At 32.7% G+C, this 23,977-nt stretch overlaps 1 protein-coding gene across 1 annotated transcript in view; it reads right to left on the reverse strand.

Moving 5' to 3' along the window:
* LOC106464538 (transmembrane protein 131-like) overlaps window positions 1-23,977 on the reverse strand; it is a 139,732-nt gene that overhangs the window by 47,834 nt on the left and 67,921 nt on the right. The window contains exons 2-3 of the mRNA XM_013924683.2: window positions 1,914-1,978; window positions 887-918 (exon numbers count right to left, since the gene is read on the reverse strand). Of these exons, the coding sequence (XP_013780137.2) occupies window positions 887-918; window positions 1,914-1,978 (97 nt within the window). The remainder of the gene's footprint in view (window positions 1-886; window positions 919-1,913; window positions 1,979-23,977) is intronic.

A 23,977-nucleotide genomic window follows, 5' to 3' on the forward strand; every position in this document is an offset into this window, starting at 1 on the left:
GAAAATATTTCATTTAATAAATGTTTTTTTATGATATATAAGTTGTTCGGGTTTTTTCATCTAAAAAAAGCGACATTAATTTCTTGACGACTTAATATTTATGAGTAAGTGACACAATGCATAAAGGACACTTGGAAAGTTTTAGTCAGATTCTCTTGACAGCATGAGTTAAAACTCATCAAGGACAGGCATTCAATATGTCAAAGGGAATTCTACTTGTTTGAATTGACTATTTTAAAATGAGGGAAATAGGCACTACCTTCTCCTTTTAACAAATATATTCTATATAACACTAGTGTTTCAAATAATTTGGCCCTGTTTTCAAAGTTCAACTAAAGTATTTATTACCATAAACTACATTATTATTAAATGTACATAATTCAATCCCTAAATAATTAACAATCTCATAGTCCTATTTAAAAACAGTAATGCACACAATGTAAATTAGAGTATAGGTATAAAAACAAGTATATAACAAGAACTGTTTGTTCTACTATAAATGTGCATAGGGAAGCTTTAATGTCATATAAACAAGAACATTTTTAGCATCATATTAACCTCAGTAAATAATGCACTTACAGCTGAAGTCAGTAACAATAAACAGAAATAATCATAAAAGCATTCTTAAAAACGCAAAACAAATAATGCCTCAATTGAAAACTCATCTTTGTCACCAAATAAAGAAACAGTAAGTAATATTAGCAGAGAAAATTGTAGAAATATTTTTATGCATTAAAACATATACTGAACTTTATGGAAGAATTTTAAGCTTGTCATGTTAAGTTCAATGAGGAGCCATACAGCTAGAAGACCAAACATAAATTCTGAATCACCCAGTAAGTACTAAGTACCATTTGAAAAGTGAGGCAAAGATTCACAAACGTACCTGAATGGGGAAGTGTTTTCAGCAGCAGGAGACTAGAAAAGAAAAATGGTAAGTTTCAACAACTTGAATTTTTTTGGCCAGTTTAAATCTTACTACAAAACACTTATGAAATACAATATTACATTTCATAACCAACTGTAATTCAATTGTTTGCAAACCAAAAATTTTGAATAAACATACAAACACTGAAGAAATTTAGATTTTAAAAAATTATCATATGAAGTTGGCAACAGTATTAAAGACTGCCTGAGACTTATCATGCATAGCTTGACTTTAAACATTACAATTGTACAAATACTTCCAAAAATATTTTTGCTTACACATTAATATATTTATGAAATGTTTGCAGATTAATCCAAACAACTCAATATCGTTGTTAAATCTCCAAAAATAATTAATTATTGTGTTTTGGCACTTGTGTATAAAGTTAAAATCATAAATAATATTCAATGTTAAAATTGGTACACAATTAAAAACATTTTATTTAGGCCAATCTATGGCCTTCAAAAGGTTGACGACTCTACATGTTTCAACGTTGCAACGTCATCCCAACTCTAAAAATAAATTTCAAATTAATACATATAACTCACACACTGAAATAAAAAAAGTACTTTTTAGCCAGATCAAAGCTCATTACTCTAACAGTACAAAAATCCTTCACACACAGTAATTTTTCTTGTAAAGATTTACATTCTTTTTATCATCTTATTACTGAACTGATAAATTAATCTCTTAAGCATAAAATGAGCTTCAGGAAGCACAACAAGACTAATCTGATTGTTTTGCATATTTTACGATAGATTTAAGAATTCTTATTAATATGTAAATGCATTATAAAAATTTCAGAAAATCATTTAAAATAAGCAAATGAAAAAACTGAAGTACATTAATTTGTATCAGTATAATTAAAAATTCACTCAAGACTTGTAATTAAGAGTTCAAAATTAGTTGTTTAGTAACTCTTACAAATGAGTTAATATACTTCTCTGATATGCTATAATTTAGTATTAGAATAAAAAGTCCTTACATCATGCATTTGCAGAGATACTCCATCAACCAAATACCTTAGCTCACCATCTGTCTGAATAAAAACTGCAAAGAAAGAAAGAAAAACTTTTTTAACAAACACAAGAAATAGTTTTCTTGAACTTAAAATCCTACAAAAAAATTGCTAATAATATTATCTTTAATTCCCTTGTTTCTACATTTTTTAGAAATTCTTAACTATTACTTCACTTCTGACAAAAATAAAGAGATCACAGATGGCTTCGAATGTCCAAGGTTTCACCTAAAATTAACTTAAGAATATATCACTCCTTGTTAGTTTCAAGGTTAGCAGAAAAAAAAAGCATAAAAACTTTATATTATTTTTTAAAATTTTCAGTGCTGACTGAAGGATGGAAACCATTATCAACGAAGACAACAGAACTTCACATAAAGGTTTATTTATTCTACTCAACGTTTTGGCTTACACCTTTTTCAAGGGTCTACAAACATCACAGGTTAAAAAACTGATTTTAGGTTATAGTAACTGAAAACAATACAAAACTACAACAATATAATGTAACATTTCATACTGAAGTGTACTAAAAGTATTGTTGAACAGTTTAGAATTGCATATCTTAAAATAAATGTTTAAAATAGTAAATGAAAAAAAAATATATATATATATAAATAAATAATAATAGTATTATAGGGACCAGGCATTGTATCTGTTAATGGAAGGGTGTTTGGACTGAATCAAAAGATTCTTTAAATTTCCTGTCAAGAAGCCACTTCTGAACACTTTACATCAATGCACATATCATAATTAACAAGACACCTTATCGGATAAAAATTTTAAGCAATTTTTTTTTGACAGAAAATTTAAATAATCTTTTGATTCGGTTCAAACACCCTTCCATTAACAAATACTATGCATGGCCCCTATAATACTATTATTATTTATTTATTTTACTCTTCATTTATTTTATGATCTACAACTCTAACCTGTTCAACAATACTTTTAGTACACTTCAACATGAAATGTTACATTATATTGTTGTAGTTTTATATATTCTTTTTAGTTACAATAATTCAAAATCAGTTTTGTAACCTGTGACATTCATAGACCCTTGAAAAAGGAGTGAGACAAACATTGGATGGAATAAGTAAACCTTTATCTCAAGTTGCTTATTGTCTTCATTGAAAAAAGTGGAAAAATCTTGAGTTGTTTGAAACAATGGACTTAATTCTTCACTAATGATCTTTAGGAAGCTCTCCCTTCCCCCCATCACTATTGCATAATAAAGGGATTATTCTGGGAACAGTAAGCAATTTTCTTAACTAACAGTGTATCTGTCTTGTATAGTTGTTAATGTTTCTTTCATCAATTTGTTGTTGTTTAGTTTTTTTGCCAATTGATAGTTAAAAACAAAGATTGAAGTAAACCTTACATATGCCCCCCCAATTCCCAAAGCCACAAGTGAACAACTAGTGGTGAAAAAAGAAAACACATTAATATACAGCTACACAACATTAATTTCTTTGGTAAACATTTATCCAGAGTTCAAAGTACAGAAAATATATTGATGCAATATAATCTAAATGGTAAAACTAATATTCAATCACAAAGATGGTGACCATCACCTTTACTCCAGTCATAAAAATTAAAGGTATTTTACACTTGTTGAACTATATCTAATGATATTTTACAAGACAAAGTCAAAAAAGATATTAGCTGTTTAATGTCTAGTTTATAGTTAGAAATTGGTGTCCTCTACTTCAACAAAACAGATAATACCCATAACAGTAAAATTTGAACAATCATGTCTTCCCCAGTTCTAGAAATATCTTTAATAGCAACAGGATGTTATTCTGATGGATGTGACATCAGTCACGTAACGTTTATTAAAGATCACATCCTGCACTTATGGGATTGCTGAGAATCCTGTGTTTAAAAATATCCCCATTACACTAAAAATATTATATTTTGTTAAACAAGAAAGTCTATACAATCTAATTATAAGGTAATAGGATTCATTTGATTTCAAATACATTTAGCATGTTAAAACATACAGCACCACTTTGGAACACTAAGTAAATGTATCTTAATCCAGAGTACTTTTCATAAATGTGTAAAAGTATTTATTTTTTTTCATACACAACTAATATTTACAGCTGATTGATTAATCAATATAATTGACTATCTTCAAGCATTAGTCACATTGATTAGTGTCATATGAAAATAATCAACTAGTTTCCAGTTATTACTTTTCTGATTATTCCAATTATCCAGTAATCGAAATTGTAATTAAATCCATCAGTGTTATGAAAATTATCAATTAATCATAATTAATTTTCAATTATTACTGCTTCCAATATTACTACTTCAATTATTCCAGCTATCCAACAAATTAAAATATTGCCAATTTTTTTATGTTTGTTGTTAAGCACAAAGCTACATAATACAATAAATGCTCTGCTCACATGTGTATCAAAATCCAACTATTAGTGTTGAAAAAGTTCTTTTTTCTTACCCATCTCATGAAAATAATTGATTTGTTGAATTTAATCAATTAATGAGTCCAATGTTTAAGCAATTTGGCAAGTTTCACAAATCAGCTAATTCTACTAACACAAACTGAAATGTTAAGCTGTTTGTTGCTATGCATGTAGCTTATAACCCAGATTCTCATGGCATTTCAAGCTTCCAACTCCATGTTGAAATACAATCTACTACTATTTCTCGTAACTCGACAAGTTACATAAATTGGAACAGCTAACCTAAAGCTCTTATGATGATTAGCTTTAAACTGATGCATGGTAATACAAAAAAGCATTACATTCAGGAATATAATATACATTATAATACAACACATTATAACTACCCTTTGCTCTTCTCAAACACATTTTAAATAAGTATATATACACACACACATCCTGTAATAGAAGAAATATTACTTGTTTTCATTCATGGTATAAAGCTAAACAGGATGTTCACTTTATGTGACCAGTGCTTAAGCCTATTTATAAACTGTTCAATGATAGTGTAATGTTCTCCCAAATCTTCTTCAAACACATACCTAATCAGTTAAACATCCTTCCATATATCCAATCACAGGCTGATCTTTACTAACAAACTCAGAGAAGCTCCATGTATAAATAAAAATTAATTTTTACTATGTTTAATTGAAAGTAATCAAACAACTAATCTACAAGCCAACATTCAAGAACACTAGAGCTGGTCGATTAACTGATTACCTATGAGCACTGCTTACATCAATTAGTGTCAGGTAAAATAACCAGTTAATCAAAATTAGTGTCTCCAATTACACTGTTTTTGATTAGTCCAACTATGTAAGTCTCACCAATTAGTTGAATGTAGTTAATTAATAAGCCCAGTAATTAATTGATTATCAAATTCCACTAATTGTCCAACTCTATCCAACACCTTCACCTAACATGCACTATTCTTAATGCTAGCCTGTTATACCTTTCACATCCAGCAACCTTCTAACTTCACTACACAAATCAAATTACCATTATTTTGACAACCTCTTGCTGTACCCACTCCACTATCTAAATTCCTTCTACTTTCATTAAGTAGTTAATTTACTGTTATTTTATCTTTCCTAATTGCACCCCATTAGCTAGTTTTTTTTGTAACTTCATCCCAATAACAATTTTAATATTATTTTGGTCTCACTAGTCAGCTCCTTGCCACCTTGATCTCACCAGCCAACTTCTTAATATTAACTTCTAATCAAAGAAAGCTACCGACATAGATCAGAAGTAAATCAAGGTTCGGTCAGCTTAGAGTATTAGTCTTAAGTCATTGTTGTAAGCTAACAATGCAAAATAATCCTTTTATATATATATAGTCACACTTGATTAAAAACAATAAAACAGAATAACTAAAAATTATAATCAATACTGTTAATGAAAGTAACATTAAGAAAAGATAAAGTATAACTTACTTACAACAAACACAAACTCTAGTGGTTTCTTTATGACATGTTGCAAGGTTTCATGTTCCTTCAATAACATAACATCAGTATACACAAAATTTAATATAGTCCTCCATAACAATGCCTTGTGACCAATCAAATCCTTTTAAATGGCCAACACTGTAAATTTGGAGCAGTTTGACGACTGAGATTAATTACTACAATATATATTATTGTTTAACTGTAGAGTCAGGTAGCAGGACAGTATGGATAGTACAGCAAAGAAACAAAAAATTAATGTTTTATCAAGAGAACAAAAAATGTAAAATAAAAAATAAAAGAACGACAGAACCATACAATAAAGAGTAAAAACACTGATACTCTAAAATATGTAATACAAGATGGAACCATTTGTTGTATACTCTCCCAATTAAGATGAAAGTTTTTTGGAAATTTCTGTTTTTCTGCCAGTTCATTTTGGATGTTGAAAGTTATTCAAGTAAACACATCTTAATTTTACTTCATTCAATAAATGATAATTAAATCACTTTACAACACACATCTGGCTATCCTGATCTCATAAAACAGCTCTTTGGTATTCTGACCTCACTAATCAGCTTCTCATTTGTTACCCTTACTATATAGGACATCTTCTAACTATTTTCATCTCAATACCCAGTTTATGGCTTTTCTGACCTCCATTCTTGGCTTCTTGCTCTCTTGATCCCTAGTGAAGAGTCAAAGTAGCAAGAAGATAACTATGAGGTCAAGAGTTGCATGAAACTGGCTTATGAGGTCAAAACAGTGGGAAGACTCTTTTTGAGGTAAATGTAACAAGGTAATAAGAAACTGGCTATTGGTCAGGGTAATATAAAGCTACCTAGCCTTTGACATCACTAGCCAGCTCTTCACTACCTTGACATCACTAGCCAGTTCTTCACTACCTTGACATCACTAGCAGCTCTTCACTACCTTGACATCCCTAGCCAACTCCTCACTACCTTGACATCCCTAGCCAAGTCCTTGCTACTTTGACCTTACAAGCAGCTTCTTTCTACCTTGACATCACTAGCCAGCTCCTTACTGTTCTAATCTCAAAATTCAGTTTCTTGCTAACCTGTCCTCACTAAACAGCTTGTTGCCATGATGTTACTTGAAACCTACTAACAGATTCCCTAATATTAATCCTACCAGTAAGATTCTGTTATTGGTTGTGATGTGGAGAAAGTGATGTACAAGATTAATCCATATTAGTTTAAATTATTAACATCATGAATGAGAATTTATATTCTTAATATCAGATTAAATTAAAAATAAATATATATGTTTATAAAACTAATTCTTAAAATGTATCAGTATTGAAACTTGCAAATCTTTCACATCTATCAATATAATCTCAGATTCATGAGTGAAAATACTTGTTAGCTTATTTTACACTCAATACAAAATCAAATAAATGCAATCAGAGAGATTGCAAACCCTTGTCCTGCTGTTCCTTCATGATATTACATGTGTTTATATTGAATAACATCAAATTTCACCTTTGAAAACTCAGAAAATCCATCTCAGATCCAGAATAATCAATGATCCGGATCATTTTTTGTAGTGTGATGAGGAGTCTCAACCTTAATGTGCCCATGAGAATTAGTACAAAATCAATCACACTATACTCAAAACTTCAAAAATGACCTATCTTCCCATTATAAAAAAATGCTTCAAAATCAGTATCCAGAAATGGATCTGGACCAAATTTGGAAAGGACTGTTCCATACTGACTTTCCATCTTGTGTATAATTTTTGTGTACGTCGGTCTATTAGTTTTCACACACACAGACCCAATTGCAATACCCTCGACTGCCGCTCCAGGGGTAAGAGTAACAATAATTATCTTGAAATTGTGAATTAAAAACAGTCAGGGCAATAATGGTGATAAATTAAAAGCACTTTAATAATATTTTCAAAAAATTAATGAACAAAATTGGAAAAAAAATTTAGTACAATTTTTTACAAAGGCATACACTCTGAACTGTAATATTTTAATACTTTCAGCTCTTAAAACTACATGCATGTATTTTTGAAAGAAGTTTTAAAAATATTACCTAAAATAAAATATACATATATATATATACAGGTACATGTTGAAACAGCCTCTAAGTTTAATTGTTTTATTACTGATACAATTTTCCAGGCCAAATTTTCTGTATAACCAACTAAGCATATTTTCTAAGTTTTTATAAACTGGCTTAATCTCTTCAAAAGAGTGATATTCACATTTATTGAATTCCTTACTTAAACAAAAGTTTATCTATGCCTCTCTGTTCAGCAAAGACCTAAGATTACTGATGAAGAATGGTGTTTTAAGAAACTCATTTGAATCAGAAGAGAAGGACAAGTAGAAACATGATTTACATTTCTATCCTTTCTCTCAACAGATATAGATTAAGAAAGTATCAGTAAACATTCTGCACTACACTAGTAGCACTGTAAAATAGCTTTTTTTTATAAGGTGTAACCTCATTTATTCTCATGTTTACCTCTACAAATATGTAGATCTAAGGCTAAGCCCATCTAACTTCAGTTGAAAAAGTTCCAATTTTTGATAAATTAGTAACAAAAGTGGAATCAAACATTTTCTTGTTATAGGACTTGCTTTTAAAATTATGATAAATAGCACATATATTTTGAGATACTAGGTATTTCAAAAGTCACTTCTGCTGTTCAGAAGACTGCATTCAGGAAACTGAAGAACACGTTGGTATGTTATGATGATCACATTATAAGGTACCTCTGATTATAAAAGCCATCATCCAAAATAATATTCAAGCAAGTGACTACGTTATCTTTCACATGATTAAATTTGTCTACCACCAAGCTTCATGTACATTACTTTCCTGAACAGAGTAAGTGACTGTTTGTAGTTTAAAAGACTCAATTATTTATTAATGAGACTATAAGAAGCATTGCTTTAAAACCATTCACGTTTAGTTTTTCAGAAACTCATTTTAAAAGTTTGTGTCCAGCTGAAAGATATATTTAAAATATGTTGTAGAACTGACTCTCTACATGAAAGTCACATCCACAAAACTAATATTATCTAGAAGAAACCCATAAAATCCATAAAAAAACTTGGCATTAGCCCTACTGAAAAATCTTTTTTTTTCTCTCAATGGGCAAGGAACACCCACAACTAAAGTCAAACATTCAACATTTGTCTAAAACAACACAAAGAATGAGCAAATGATAAAAAATGGATTCCAACTGTTTTAAGTAATATAATCTGAATATTATATTTAATTAGCTATGCTCATTACTAGGTATACATTTCTAGTTCTGATCTACATAGGTAGCTTGCTTTGATCAAAAGTTAATATTAATTAGTTCATTCCAAAACAACTACAGAAAAATACCCAAAATTGTCTATAAAACTAGTCTTTTTTTTTTGTCTTTTTCAACCAACATGCATGACCAGTTTAAGGTCAATAAACTAGCAAATAAAAACATGGGAAACATTCTGCAAAGTGAAACTAATGTTCACCATATAATTATCTCACAATTAGTTACAGTAAAGGTTTTCAATGATGTAAAGGTTTACAATTTCATCACAGGACATAAAAGAGAAAAACATAAGTATGTGAACGTGCTCATATTACGTTTTCCTGAGGTTTCTCAATCAATACTGTAACCCTGACTTCTTGTTTTTCCATTTCTAGTATGTTTTTCTGATTTGGACAAAAACAACTGTCACCACTGCATGTATGCCACCACTACCTAACACATGGAAGGATGAACAGTTTGATTGTTTAGGATATAATTTATTGTTCCAACCATGCACTTAACACTGAGAAACATTTGGTATTTGTTGATAAAGGATTATGAAACAAATAAATGACAAAATATTACGAAATCACAGACAGAAAAGAAATTAAATAAATAATTTTAATATAGTACATTATTGGTTATACAGTTATACCGCTGAATAACTCTGGGATAAAATAAACATTTCACATCCCCCCCCTCCCAAGACAAAAATATTATGTATATGTAATTATAGCTCAAGTCTACTTAAAACAAGATAAACAGAAATTCCAAAAACATGAGTCACCAAAACTTATTTCCAAACAACCATTTGAAACAGTAGCTGGAAACTTTGTACTCTATATTCGATTTTAAAACAGGTAACCTCGGCAGCGTTTCATGTCTACTACCACGTGATCACAATTCCAGATAACATTACTACAAAAGAAACGCTAAAAACAAAGCTTGTTACGTATGATACAAAAGACAACAAACGAACAGGAAGTACAGACATATAATAGATCAAGTTATACCAGTACACAAGACATGATATATTGGGTTATATATATCACATTCACACTACTTGTTTCAAATGCAAAATAAATTGTTAGAATAGAATTTATTACTATTCATGTTATACATTTTATCTTTGTGTGATCAGCAGTTGAAAAATCACAAGAGTTGGATAGTACCTTCTCTCTCTGATAAGCACTGTTAGAAATCTAATCTTATAAACTTATGAAGGTTTCACATATATTATGCACTGTTGACGTAAATAAGTTTGTTGAATTTCATCCACAGTTAAACAAAGGGCTATTTGCTCTAACCGTCCCTAATTTTAAAGTAATAATTAGAAGGAAGGCAGCTAGTCAACAACACTCACTGCCAACTCTTAGGCTACTCTTGTCAAACTGAATTGTGGGATTTGATGGTCACTCTTATAATGCATCCAAGGGCCCAAAGTGCGGACCACTTTTATAATTATTTGGCGGTAACATGACACGAGCCACAAAATGTCAGCTCCACCATACGGCAAGTTATCCACTTGGCCGCGCTTGGGCTTACATAAGTTTGGTTTATTATGAATTTCGCGCAAAGTTACTTGAGGGCTATCTGCACTAGCTATCCCTAATTAAGTACTGACAGACTAGAGGCAAAGCAGCAAATCAACACTACCCACCGGCTACTATTTTACCAACAAATAGTTGGATTGACCGTCACCTATAATGTCCTCACGGCTGAAAGGGCGAGCATGTTTGGTGACGGGGATTTGAACCCGCAGATCGTGAATCGAGCCCTCTAGCCACCAGGCGATGCCAGGCTCGTCTTACATAAGAGGATGACAAACCGTTTTCCCAAAGATGGTATCCCACCCCACGTTTGTACTTCTTGTTTTGAATTAGCTTGAAACGGCTCGGTTAACAATTTCTTTACTACACAGTTTTAATATTACTCTTACAGTAACGTTGGCTACACAGACAAGACTAGAAGAAGGCTGTTTTCAGTGTAAAAATCCTAAGTGAATCAAAACAAGTCTTAAAAACCATGTTTTAACCGCTTCTAGATAAAAAATACATAGTTTTATGAAGCTTTCTTATGTTCAAAAATGTTTTAGAATATAACTGTTCGTATGGCAAACGAATCGATACCACACGCATACAATTGTTCACTTTACGTGGACGGTGCAAAGTACCAGAAGTCCCACACGTTGCATTTTTAAACATCTTATTTTCGATTCCATGTGGACAAATCAGAATAGTTCTCGTTGACGTAAAAGCCAGCTATAAATATAGTTCCGTTGCGAAAAGCAGGATTTCCTTCATTATTTAGATATAGCAGATTACATTTTTTTTCAGTTTACTCAACTCATCCACCATTCAAATTCTGTACACTGAAGCAAAGTATTTTTCAGCTTAAATGTGAAGCAGAACAAAACAGTTTAATGTATTTCACGTAGATTGATTGACCACGATCCATATAAAGCTGTAATCTTTTCATCTTCCAAGAAATATCCGTCTTTTGGGAATCAAATAATACGTCTTGAATTACTAACTTTTATTCAATTATTATATATTTTTTTTACTCTTCAGACGAAGATGATAATACTGGCTATATAACGATAGACCTTGCACAGCTTTGAGCGAATACGTGAAATAAACATTCATTAACTTAAATGACAAAAACAATTAGCACTTTACAAATTGCCGGTATTTTGTGACATGTCTGGAGAAGAACGAACAAGATGGTTAGTATTAAAAGGTTAAAGTTGAAAGCACTTGTGTAAATATAATTAAAATACTCAAACAAGCAACGTTTTAGTAAACAATTAAAAACTTTATTCTACAACTGATTAGCGGTCTTACAACAGACATTCCATTTCGACGTCCATTCACGTCATCATCAGGAGTGCGAAAACAAAATCTGTGCAAACCACATATGCATAAAGTGTTATTGGTCACGTTACTACTTGGTTTACAAACCAAATTTAAAGAAGATCACGCCATCTGCACACTTTCTGATTTTCCAATCCTCCATCCTTATTTATGATTTAATAATTCTATTTACATGTTTCATTAGTTTTTCTAGCCGTCATATCATTCGGATGAGCCAAATTAACAGTTTTCCCCCATTCAATGACATGATCAGTATAATTTGAATGTTCAGTTAATGTAGAATTATCACTTTAACATTTCTCTTATGTTCATTTACTCTAAATTTTAAATTTCTTCTAGTTTGACCAATGTACATACAACCACATTCACATTCAATTTTTGCTTGTTTTGAATTTCGCGTAAAGCTACACGAGGGCCTATCTGCGCTGGCCGTCCCTAATTGAGCAGTGTAAGACTAGAGGGAAGGCAGCTATTCATCACCGCCCAATAGTGGGATTGACCGTCACTTTATAACGACCCCACGGCTGAAAGGACGAGCATGTTTGGTGGGACGGGGATTCGAACCCGTGACCTGCAGATTGCGAGTCCAGCGCCCAAACCACCTGGCCATGCCGGGCCCAAACAGGAACTTGTGTGGCAGTTGGGTGGTGATAACTAGCTGTCTTCCCTCTAGTATTTCACTGCTAAATTAGGGACGGCTAGCGTAGTTAGCTCTCGTGTACCTTCGCGCGAAATTCAAAAACAAACAAATTTTTTCTAAGATTTCATTTGACATTGTTCATTCGTAATTGTTTTGATATCTTTATCAATTGGTCTTTCGTGAAATATATCAAAAGATACAAGTATATCATCATAATTTATATTTACCTTACTTATGTTTTCACTATTCTATAGAATTTTTGATAGTTCTTGTCACTTAGAAAAGAATACATATGTACGTGCTAAAAATTTAGCTATGTTGTGAAAGGATGAACCGATATTTGATACTATGGGTCTATAGGAATCTCCTATTTTGTGAACCTTTGGCAAGGCATAAAATCTTGAAATTAGAAAACTACTTAGAGCCAAATGTTTTTTGTTGTTTTCTTTTCTCTTGCGAAGTTAGACTTATACAGTCTAACTTTTTTGTTTAATCGGTTTGTGAAATTTGTTAAAAGGGTTGTTCTTGACCTTTTCATGCACACCTTCACCGGACACCCTCTTCAACTTTCTTGGTATAATGCTCTTTATTTTGGATGACTATTTGACCAACTTTGTCTGCTTTACAAAGCTACGCAATGGGCTATCTGTGCTCTGCCCACCATAGGTGTTGAAACCCGGTTTCTAGCGATATCAATCCGTAGACATAACGCTGTGTCACTGGGGGTGGGGGTGTAATTTTATGTCTAACATATTCAAAAAGCACTTGTAAAAAACGATGCGTGTAAATCATACTGATCATGTCATTCAGTGTTATTTTGGCTCAATCGAATGATATGACAACTAAAAATAAAAAAACTAGAGGTAATGAAACACATTAAAAATAATTATCACATCTTGAATAGGGATGAAGTGTTTCAAAATCAGAGTATACAGATGGCGTGATCTTTTTTAAATTCAGTATGAAAGCTAAGTAGCCACATGAATAGTGGCTCTTTGTGTGTGTTTGTGTGTGTGTGTGTGTGTTTCACACTCCTGAGGATGACGTGATTCGACAACGAAACGTAGCGTCTGTTGTAAGACTGTTGATTGGACAGAGAACAAATATTTTAATTGTGAACTAAAAAACAAAACATTGATCGTTTGGATATTCTAAGATGGATGGTGCATAAACTGTCAAAGGTTGCGTTTTGCTACTCTTAAAATGGGTTTAAGTCCCAAAACTATACCATAACAGTTTCAAAATACCACCTTTTAAGAAGGCGGTCTAGAATTAAAGTTCTGCTTGAAATATAGGCTTATATTCCGTTCAAACCAAAATCAATCCCACAACCGACCATTAGTAGTAAAAAAGTCACATCTTGAGAGACTGTCACAAAAATCAACGTAAAGATTTAATTATATATCATTTTCATTGTAATAAATTTTGAAAGCTGCTCAGATAACCCAAGGGTATGTATGGTGTCATAGTTCGTAACCTTAAAATAAGTGTCCTTTTGGAAAATCCTAGTTTCTACCACGTTTACTGCCGATATTGATTTGTAATAAGGGCGCCCATAGAAACATTATACTTTTATTGTAAAGCTTGGTATATACGGTTTGGTTTGGTGTATTTTGCATTTCACGCAAAGCCACACGAGGGCTATCTGCACTAGCTGTCCATAATTTAGCAGTGAAAGACTAGAGGGAAGGGAGCTAGTCATCACCACCCACCTCAAACAATTGAGCTACTATTTTGCCAACAAATAGTGGGAGTGATCGTCACATTATAACGCCCCCCCCCCCCGGCTGAAAGAGCGAGCATATTTGGTGAGAAGGGGATTCGAACCCACGACCACGGGTTGCGAGTCGAGCGCTCTAGCCACCTGGTCATGCCAGGCCGGTATATAAGATAAAGACACACTTCTGAGTAGATGTTTTTGGACCTGTTGAAAGTTATACAAAAGAAAAATCTATTTAGTGCAGTTAATAAATAAAGTTACTGCGTCAACTTAAAAAAAAACAACTTCAAACATATTTTATGACATATTTAATATATTCTTTAAGGATTTTGAGGTAATTACCAGTATTATTAAATATTCATACGTGTCAGATACTCCATGCATTTTAAACCAAATTAAAATTTATAACAAAGAATAGAATCTGTGTCTTAAAATATAGAAGTGGTTGTATAAGCTGGTTAAATAAATTTTATATCTAGATTAGGAATTTGTTCATAATCAGCTAAATGACACGACAGTCCTTGGCTGATGTCGCTACCATAGCTACTATATTTTATAAACCAAAAATATCGAGTTTCCTTGGCAGGGATTGAGGGATTCCACGAGGTTCTTTTACTTGTGTGAAACTCGGTTGAATTACCATTTTCCAGCACTCTTTGCTTGTTACCACAAATAGCACTGCTTGGAAAACAAAATGCGTTCAAAACTTTTGAATGGAAAACTTGCAAGAGAATGCTATTTTGGCGTATGTAAAATATCGTCACAGAAAAAAGACGACCTTTCTGGTGCACTTTGTGAACTTTTCTTCGATGTTTTGCGTCAAATAAAAAATAAAAACAAATTTTATTCAACTTTATATACGTGTGTTTTTAAAGAAGTTAAAGGCTAAGAAGGTGGCAACAACAATATCAGAAATAAATAAAGTGTAAATTCCCATAATGGTGAAATATTAAATACGCTATTTTTGCTTTAACATATTGCTATGTTTTTAATATTTTTATTTAGAGTTTTTTCTTTTTTTTTCCCTAGAACGAGTTTTGGCACGATGTGGTGATGATGAGAGACGCCCAGAAATTTCCGGGCTGTCTAGATTTGACGTGGCGTCTTGAATTTTCAAGAAGTTTGGGGGAAAGATGTTATAATAACATAAAAACCCCATTGAGTTAGTTGGTTAGTTAATCAATCAGTAAGTCAGTACAGAGCTGTATATTTTTGAGTCTCTTCCATATATATATACGAGAGGAAACTATACGAGGAAGTGAATGTTTAGTTTTATTTCTGAGTTAGGGCTATCACTTGGTTTTTACAATGACAATTAATACAAATAAAAGTATGCATGAAAACTGTGTCGAGGACAGAAACTAATTCTAGAATCAACATACATTATTTTGTTAATGAAAAATAAAAAGTTTAAAGGATTATTACTGGTTAATTTACCTATTGATGTCAAGAAAATTAAAACAATGCGTGATTTGTTTAAAGTTGTTTTGTTAGTTCTAACTTTTCAGTACAAAAATAAAGCTTTGAGAAAGGTTATTGCAACATGAGATCCAAGTTTCTGTTGCAAGTAATTATGTTTTATGATCACAAGGGCTGAGCGTACAGGACTGTGAATCCGAAAATTCATGGTTCTTATCACATTGCTGCAAATCCTACAAAAAACTAAACACGGTCTATCTGCACCTAGAAGGCTTAAGTTTGGGACTGATAGACTTAAGGGAAAGCAACCAATCAACAGCACTCGCTTCCAACTTTTGGTCTACTCTTTTCTGACCGAATAGTGGGATTTGACCATCAAAATCATGGCCCCCCAAGTGGGAAGCTATTTTTGTGGTAATGTCATGAGCCACAAATTCACAGTTTCACAGCCCTGGAACACTAACAGTTAGTGATAATAAACATGTTTGTTTTAGATGTTCCTGTTACCAAAATTACTTATTTCATTGTATCTCCATAATATAAAGTACAGCTATTTTCCACACCATTATAGACACATTACAAACAAAACCTAACTTATCTGAATTGCCCATGTTTTAAACAATTTTCCAGTAGCAAGCCCTAATGGACAAAATTTTTTCCTTTCTACAGATGGAAGGTTGAAGTTTCTTAGCTTGTGTGTACCTATGCTTTATGATTATAATCTATATAGGTATTCTTTAGTCCCCTAGATTAACCTAATCTCAATTCACTGGGATTATTGAATTTCCACTTTTATTGCTGTAAAACTCCTGGTGTTGAAAAATCAAACTATCTGCACATGAAAATAAAATCATCCTTGAATTATTAAGGATAGTCATATGCAAGTAAAATCATCCATCAATTATTAAAGATAGTAACTGATAAAATCATCCTTGAATTATTAAGGATAGTCATATGCAAGTAAAATCATCCATCAATTATTCAAGATAGTAACTGATAAAATCATCCATCAATTATTAAAGATAGTAACTGATAAAATCATCCTTGAATTATTAAGGATAGTCATAAGCAAGTAAAATCATCCATCAATTATTAAAGATGGTAACTGATAAAATCATCCTTGAATTATTAAGGATAGTCATATGCAAGTAAAATCATCCATCAATTATTAAAGATAGTAACTGATATGTTTAAAAAACACTTTACTAAACTGGCTTTTCATCTTCTTCAAAAGTTTTATTTAACTTTGAGTTCAGATCACATTAATCTATTCTGAGAGTAACTACTAACTTCCTAAACAGAAATTCATCAATGTCATAGCACCAAAGGTTTGTAAGAGTTCATAAAAAAAGAAGACATATCTGAAGTCATGCAGAACCATTTCTTTGCTTGTAGATGTATAATGATTGATCAGTTTTTTGACAAGTATTATGTTTCTTTTCTTTTGCAACCAATGATTATTGTAAAAAGACAGGGTGTTTATCCATTATGACTATAGATGACTAACCAGGAATGGAAGTAAATGCATTACAGGATATATATACACACATAAATGTGTGTGTGTGTGTGTGTGTGTGTGTGATAGAACCTATTTCTCAATAGATATTGTATCAAGTATGAAAGCTTTTATTAATATCAATTCAAATATCTTTAATGGTTCAACCACTGCTGCACCAGAGTAGCTACTTAAACAGATATTTGTTATTATTATGTTACAATAAGTGTTCATTTGTCATCAAAAGATCATGCATGTGAAAGCTGCCAATAAGAGAAGCCAATAGGTGAAAGAAAACTACAACAGAAAATTAATTCAACGGCAGGAAGAACTGTACAAGACATACACACAATTCCTACATTTTTCTTCTGTGAACAATGTTTCCTAAAATTTAAGAACATAGATTAGCATGTAACCAAGAACATTATAACATCTTAAACATGAACCAGTGTAAAATCTGATCCTAGATTATATAAAAATTTGAATGTCAATGGTATATCCTCAGGCTTGTATTAGTAAGAATCCTCATGGACAGGACACTATAACTTCAGTTCTGTACTTGTACATAACCTTCTGAAATGTACATTAAAACCCTCAGTACCATACCAAGATACCTTTCTAAAGAAGATACTATATCCTCAACCAGTTTACTAGACGTCCTTCTAAAGTCAACATTATTAACCTCAGCACTGTTTTAGAACAAATCTACCAACAACAGATACTATATCCTCAACTAGTTTAGTAGACATCCTCCTAAAGTAAACATTATTAACCTCAGCACTGGTTTGTACATATCCTCTTACAATAGATACTATATCCTCAACCAGTTTAGTAGATATCCTCCTAAAGTAAACATTATTAACCTCAGCACTGTCTTAGTCCAGATCCACCAAAAATAGATACCATATCCTCAACCAGTTCAGTAAACATCCTCCTAAAGTAAACATTATCACCGTCAGCACTATATCAGTATAAATCCTCCTAAAGCAGATACTATACCCTCAACCATGTACCAGTATAGATCTTTCTAAAGCAAAAACTACACCCTCAGCGTTGTAGCACCAGCAAGAATTGGACTAATCATATAGTCTTTCACCAAAGGTACAAGTAAAATTGTCCAGCATCGGGACAGTTTATAGCTGGAGAGAACAATAACAATACAAGTAAAATTGTCCAACATCGGGACAGCTTATAGCTGGAGAGAAGAATAACAATACAAGTAAAATTGTCCAACATCGGGACAGCTTATAGCTAGAGAGAACAATAACAATACAAGTAAAATTGTCCAACATCAGGACAGCTTATAGCTGGAGAGAACAATAACAATACAAGTAAAATTGTTCAACATCGAGACATCTTATAGCTGGAGAGAACAATAACAATACAAGTAAAATTGTTCAACATCGAGACAGCTTATAGCTGGAGAGAACAATAACAATACAAGTAAAATTGTTCAACATCGAGACAGCTTATAGCTGGAGAGAACAATAACAATACAAGTAAAACAAATGTTACTCTACTAGATTATAGATGGGAGCATTATAAGAAAACCAGAATATATATAAAACATTATATGCCAGTAAAAAGTGCGGAACTGTAAAGTAACACTTCTGGAGCATGAAATACTGTACTGGCAGAGTCAATTCTAGATCTAAAACTATTTCAGTGTAATAACACGAGACATTATCTCTTAGACACGTCTTTTAGCCATCCAGTATAGCTTTCACTAATGTGCACTTGACTGATTAGAATAAAACGAAATTCCAAATGCAATCAGTTTTACAGCTCCCTCTGGTTGCTCAACAAGCATACTATACAGATTTCTTTTTACACACCATATGAGAATGTGAATAGTATTTTGGAACATTTTTAAAGGCACAATAACCTACGACCGATGAACTTAACACAATCATAACTTATAACCGATGAACATAACACACTTCATGATTTTCGTATATGCACAATAACATGAAAAACAATTAACATCTAAGTGAACTTTATGTAAATCACAGGACTGGTATAAGACAACTAAGTTACAATGCTATCACTTATTGTTGTAAATGTCTGTCATATGTAGCTTCTGCAGTGTTTTATATACAGATGCATTATTTTTTGCCCCAATAACACTACGCTTTCAATTCAACAAATAAACATCTGACTGACCCTAATTTTGAAGTAATAGAGCAGAAAGAAGGCAGCTAATTAACACCACCGGCAACTTGTGGGCTACTCTAATTGAATAGTGAGATTTGACCATCACTCTTATAACCCACCTAGATCACATGAAAGTCTTATCCAAAATGTTTCTATCCAAACTTTCTCATCCATAAGCTATCAAAATAGATCAAGCTTGAAAAATGGCAATACATATTTAATAGTAGCCATCTAAAATGGGAATTTTTTGCCTTATTACTCGGTAGTCTTTTTGGAACGTGTCGATCAATTTAGATTTTTAAACATTTTAAGCTGGTTTAATCATATTGAATTTATATATTTTGTTTTGTAACTTGCAGCTAAATTTATTGAACCAACACTAACTGCTTCATACCATCACAAATCAAAATTATACCCACCCACACCCTCTGGCATATTGACGTCACCACATAATCAGCATACTGAAGGTTTTAATTTAACATGTGAACTCACTGCAACACAGTATACATATGCACGAACTGCAATTTAAATAGAAATGTACCTATCTATATATGTATCACATGACAACTTTTGAAACTGTTACCAATGGCAGTAGCCCAAGAGTTAACCTACCAAGACTATGAATTGGAAAGGCAACAGGCATGAATCATGCACCGAAAAACAGGCTTCACAATTTCAGGCCTTATGTGCTATATAAAAGTGGCAATCAAATTTTAATATTAAGACCAGAGCTGCCCAAGGGTTAGCGATGGGTGCTGTTGACAAGCTGTCTACCCTCTGGTCTTTCAATCCAAAATTTAGCACAGATATATACAAATAACCCTTGTGTAGCTTTGCGTGAAAACTTCGAAAAGAAACAAGCACACCACGGATCTTTTCAATATCAGAAGGCAACAGTACATCTTAACTAATCACAATTTGGTTATAAAAATTACACTATACTGCACCATATTTATTACCTCCGCCACCGAAGGTAGACGGAGGTTATGTTTTCACCCGTGTCTGTCTGTGTGTTTGTCGGCAAGATTTCTCGAAAACGGCTGAATCGATTTCGACGAAAGTTGGTATACATTTGAACTATGACCTAACTTAGAAGTGATTAGTTTTTGGAGGGTCGAAGTAACAACAAGGTAACGAAAATCCAAAAAAAATCCCTATCTGTTAACATGAGAACTAATTTTTCACACCATTTTTTCTATTTAACACAGTCAAAATGATCGGATTTTCATGAAATTTGGTGGACACGTGTAGAATATTATTCCTCATTGCCCTGCCAAAAATGGTTCGTGTCCGTTCATAATGACGGACATACGGACACATTTCCATATTTTTTTGAAAGAAATATGATCAATGCTGCGTGGCGGAGGTACGTGATCTACTAGAATGACCCTCTAAGTTAAGCTATGCGATAGGGACAACACGGGGTCACCGAAACCAAAATAAACAATTAAACATATATTGTACTTAATGATACATACACTCTTTCACTTAAAAAATTAATTAATTAACATGTGAGGAAGAACAGGGCGCGGCTAATCGATAACGAGAGTTTACACATTATACGCTGTTCGCTATTTTATCTAGAAGTTTATGACAAATGATATACAGTTCTTCCGTTGGCACTTTGCTAGTCTATAAGTGCAACGATAAGAAGAGTAACTTTCGTTATGTTGATGACTTATTAGCTATACATTGGCTCCATCTATACGAGCATATCACAATACATATTGCACATCTTAGGTTAGGCCTATAATTGGTTCTCTTCAGTAATAGTCCCACTAAGATGAATATTTTGTACGTCGTACTACGCACGTGTAAATCCAGTCGACTGACTTAACTATTTATCAATCTTAGGTTTTATATATATATATACTCATAAGAGGCGGAACGGGGGAGAGTTACTTGGAATGCGTGTCCCCAATCCAAATTCGTTCAACAGCCTGGGTAAAGAACGTCTAAATCTCTGCGAAAAACATGCACGAAACGATCAATAGCACGCAAAGTTTGTTCTCTTTGTAATCTACTCGCAAAAACATAGTAAGACGAAATAAGTGTTTATAAAGTCTTCACGATTCTTCAACATTAACATTTAATTTATTTTGGGTTAATAGATGGCGTTCGTCAAACAAACACCATGCAATATAAATTCGACGAGCTTTGCCTGTATAACCAAGATAACATCTACGTTAATATTATTATACATTCAGTCAAAATACGAGTAGACAGATCTGCAGCAAAGAGTATGCGTGCTTACGGTTAGGTTGCCATAGCAACGATGTACTAGCAAACCTATGGTTAGATCACACAACAACCAGACTCCCTTAATAACAGTAGGAATTAAATCATCAGGCTAACATCATTTATTTTCACGAGCCTACATCTTGTATAAATAAATGGGAGAGCTGGGTATAGTCTTGTTCTTTTAAAATGTTATATTTTATACAGCGTACAAGAAACTCACGACAAAAAGAAGGAAAGAATGGACCGTTCACGGGCTTCTAGTAACAACACATTTTTCTAAATATTTCTTATTTTTAACTATCTTACCAACTAACCATCACAATCAATTTTCTACGAAAAGCTTTTGTCAAATCTCAATAAGGAAGGAAAAGAAATTGTTCAGCAGACAGCAATGCATTGATGCAACATCAAATACAATCAAAACTACGAGACCATTAAAATTTGATCACTCAAAGTAATTTATGACCAAATAAAATAATCAGAATAACCGAGACATCACTAACTTTTTTAAATTCAATCTAGAAAGTCTTATCGACTTCAAATATTCAATTTGAAACATAGTAACACCAATTTAGAACTACAGGACCATAAATTACAGGAAGGGAAAAGTGCTTTGTTCGAAGCCCAATGCGGAAGTGAACATTTTTAGAAGTGGAAATTGAATCTAAAATTTGAACAGCATCTTATGCACACGTGGGCTAAACGTCCATTTCAGAGCGAAACCAACCAAACCGAATAAATGGATTGTTTATTTGTTACGTGCAGAGCTACAAACGGGCTATATGTGCTGTTACCACTATGGGTATGGAAATCCGGTGTTTTGCGTTTAAGCCTTCAAATTACCGCTGAGATGCTGGGGGGGGGGCAAAGAGATTAGATCTCACTTTTAGAACGTACTCGCAGCTGAAATTGAGGTACGTATTTACAGGTATCAAGTTTCGAACCTTAGACCCTTTGATACGTAGCCAACATGTTAATTACTAGATAACGCCCGACCCGCTGCGTAAATAAAAACGTGATTTTCATGTCACCTAAAGAAAGTTAACTAATGTTTTCATACTTGTAACTGATATAAAAACTACGTACAAATACACTAGCGAATACATTATTTATAAGCAGCAAGGAAAAAGCTCCTCACGCAACTACATGCTTTAACCTGTCTCAAGGTTTTATGTTATTTACAAGATAACCCGAGGTAACCAATGACCTTAATCATATTTAAGTTTCTTAAACTACGACAATCGTATATTTTAAATCAAAAAGAAGCCGAGCATAATATAAAAATAAATAAATCTGATTCCATATTTATACTTTCTTCTTGATTAATGCTTCCCATTACAACGAACCTGCAAAAATCAATTACGTAATTTTAAAAGTATTATATGCACAAACAGCTAGATAATGTAAAGAGTAACGTGTGCGCGTGCGTGAGAAGATTTGTAAACTTCATCAAACTATGCAGATATGAAATTCGGAGTAAGGAATTAAGGACGATGTCACCTTATGTGTAAAAGGAGAGTGAGTGTAAATATTGTAAAGGAAGAAGTATTTGGAGAATGAATCTGGCCCATTTCAGGTTTTATCACACCATTCGGCTCAAAGTGTCTTTTATGGTACAGGTGTTTGGTGGGTATCACATATTTTAGAATAGGCTTAACTCACTTAGTCTTTAATCTCTCAGTCATTGGGAAGCCCTGCACGGCCATCAGATTTGTTCAGAACTTTACGTACTTAACTTTTACGTGACTAGTTTTGGCAGGTCAACTTAACTGTTTTAATTACTTTAAATACACAGCACTAAATTTACATTTTATAAACTTTGTACATTCAAATAAAAAATTTCACAACAACATAAAAAAAAAAGATTTTCTTATACCCCCCCCCCTCCCCCCAGTGGCATAGCGGTATGTCTGCGGACTTATACTGCTAGAAACCGGGTTTTGGTACCCGTGGTGGGCAGAGCACAGATAACTCTTCGTGTAGTTTTGTGCTTAACAACAACAACAATCACAAAATAAATGAATTTTATTGCCTACGTAGAAAATCGACATTTGTTTCGAGTACGAAAGCTTTATTTAAACATTTTAAAATATATTTAATATGCAATAATTATGTACTAGAGGTAAAACACGTGCTTTGCGTTTTATTTTGTGTAAAACTTTGTTATCCATATACGGATAATTGTTTCTTAATTACAGCTATCTGTGAGGTGATTACTTTTGGTATAGAACCCCGAATTTTACGGTTATAACCCATCAAGTTTAGTGCTGAACCACTGAGGGGAGGAAGGCTCTTCGCTCATGTGC

This window comes from Limulus polyphemus, unplaced genomic scaffold (genome assembly GCF_000517525.1).
Source record: "Limulus polyphemus unplaced genomic scaffold, Limulus_polyphemus-2.1.2 Scaffold1681, whole genome shotgun sequence".
In the NCBI taxonomy this organism is placed as follows: domain Eukaryota; kingdom Metazoa; phylum Arthropoda; class Merostomata; order Xiphosura; family Limulidae; genus Limulus; species Limulus polyphemus.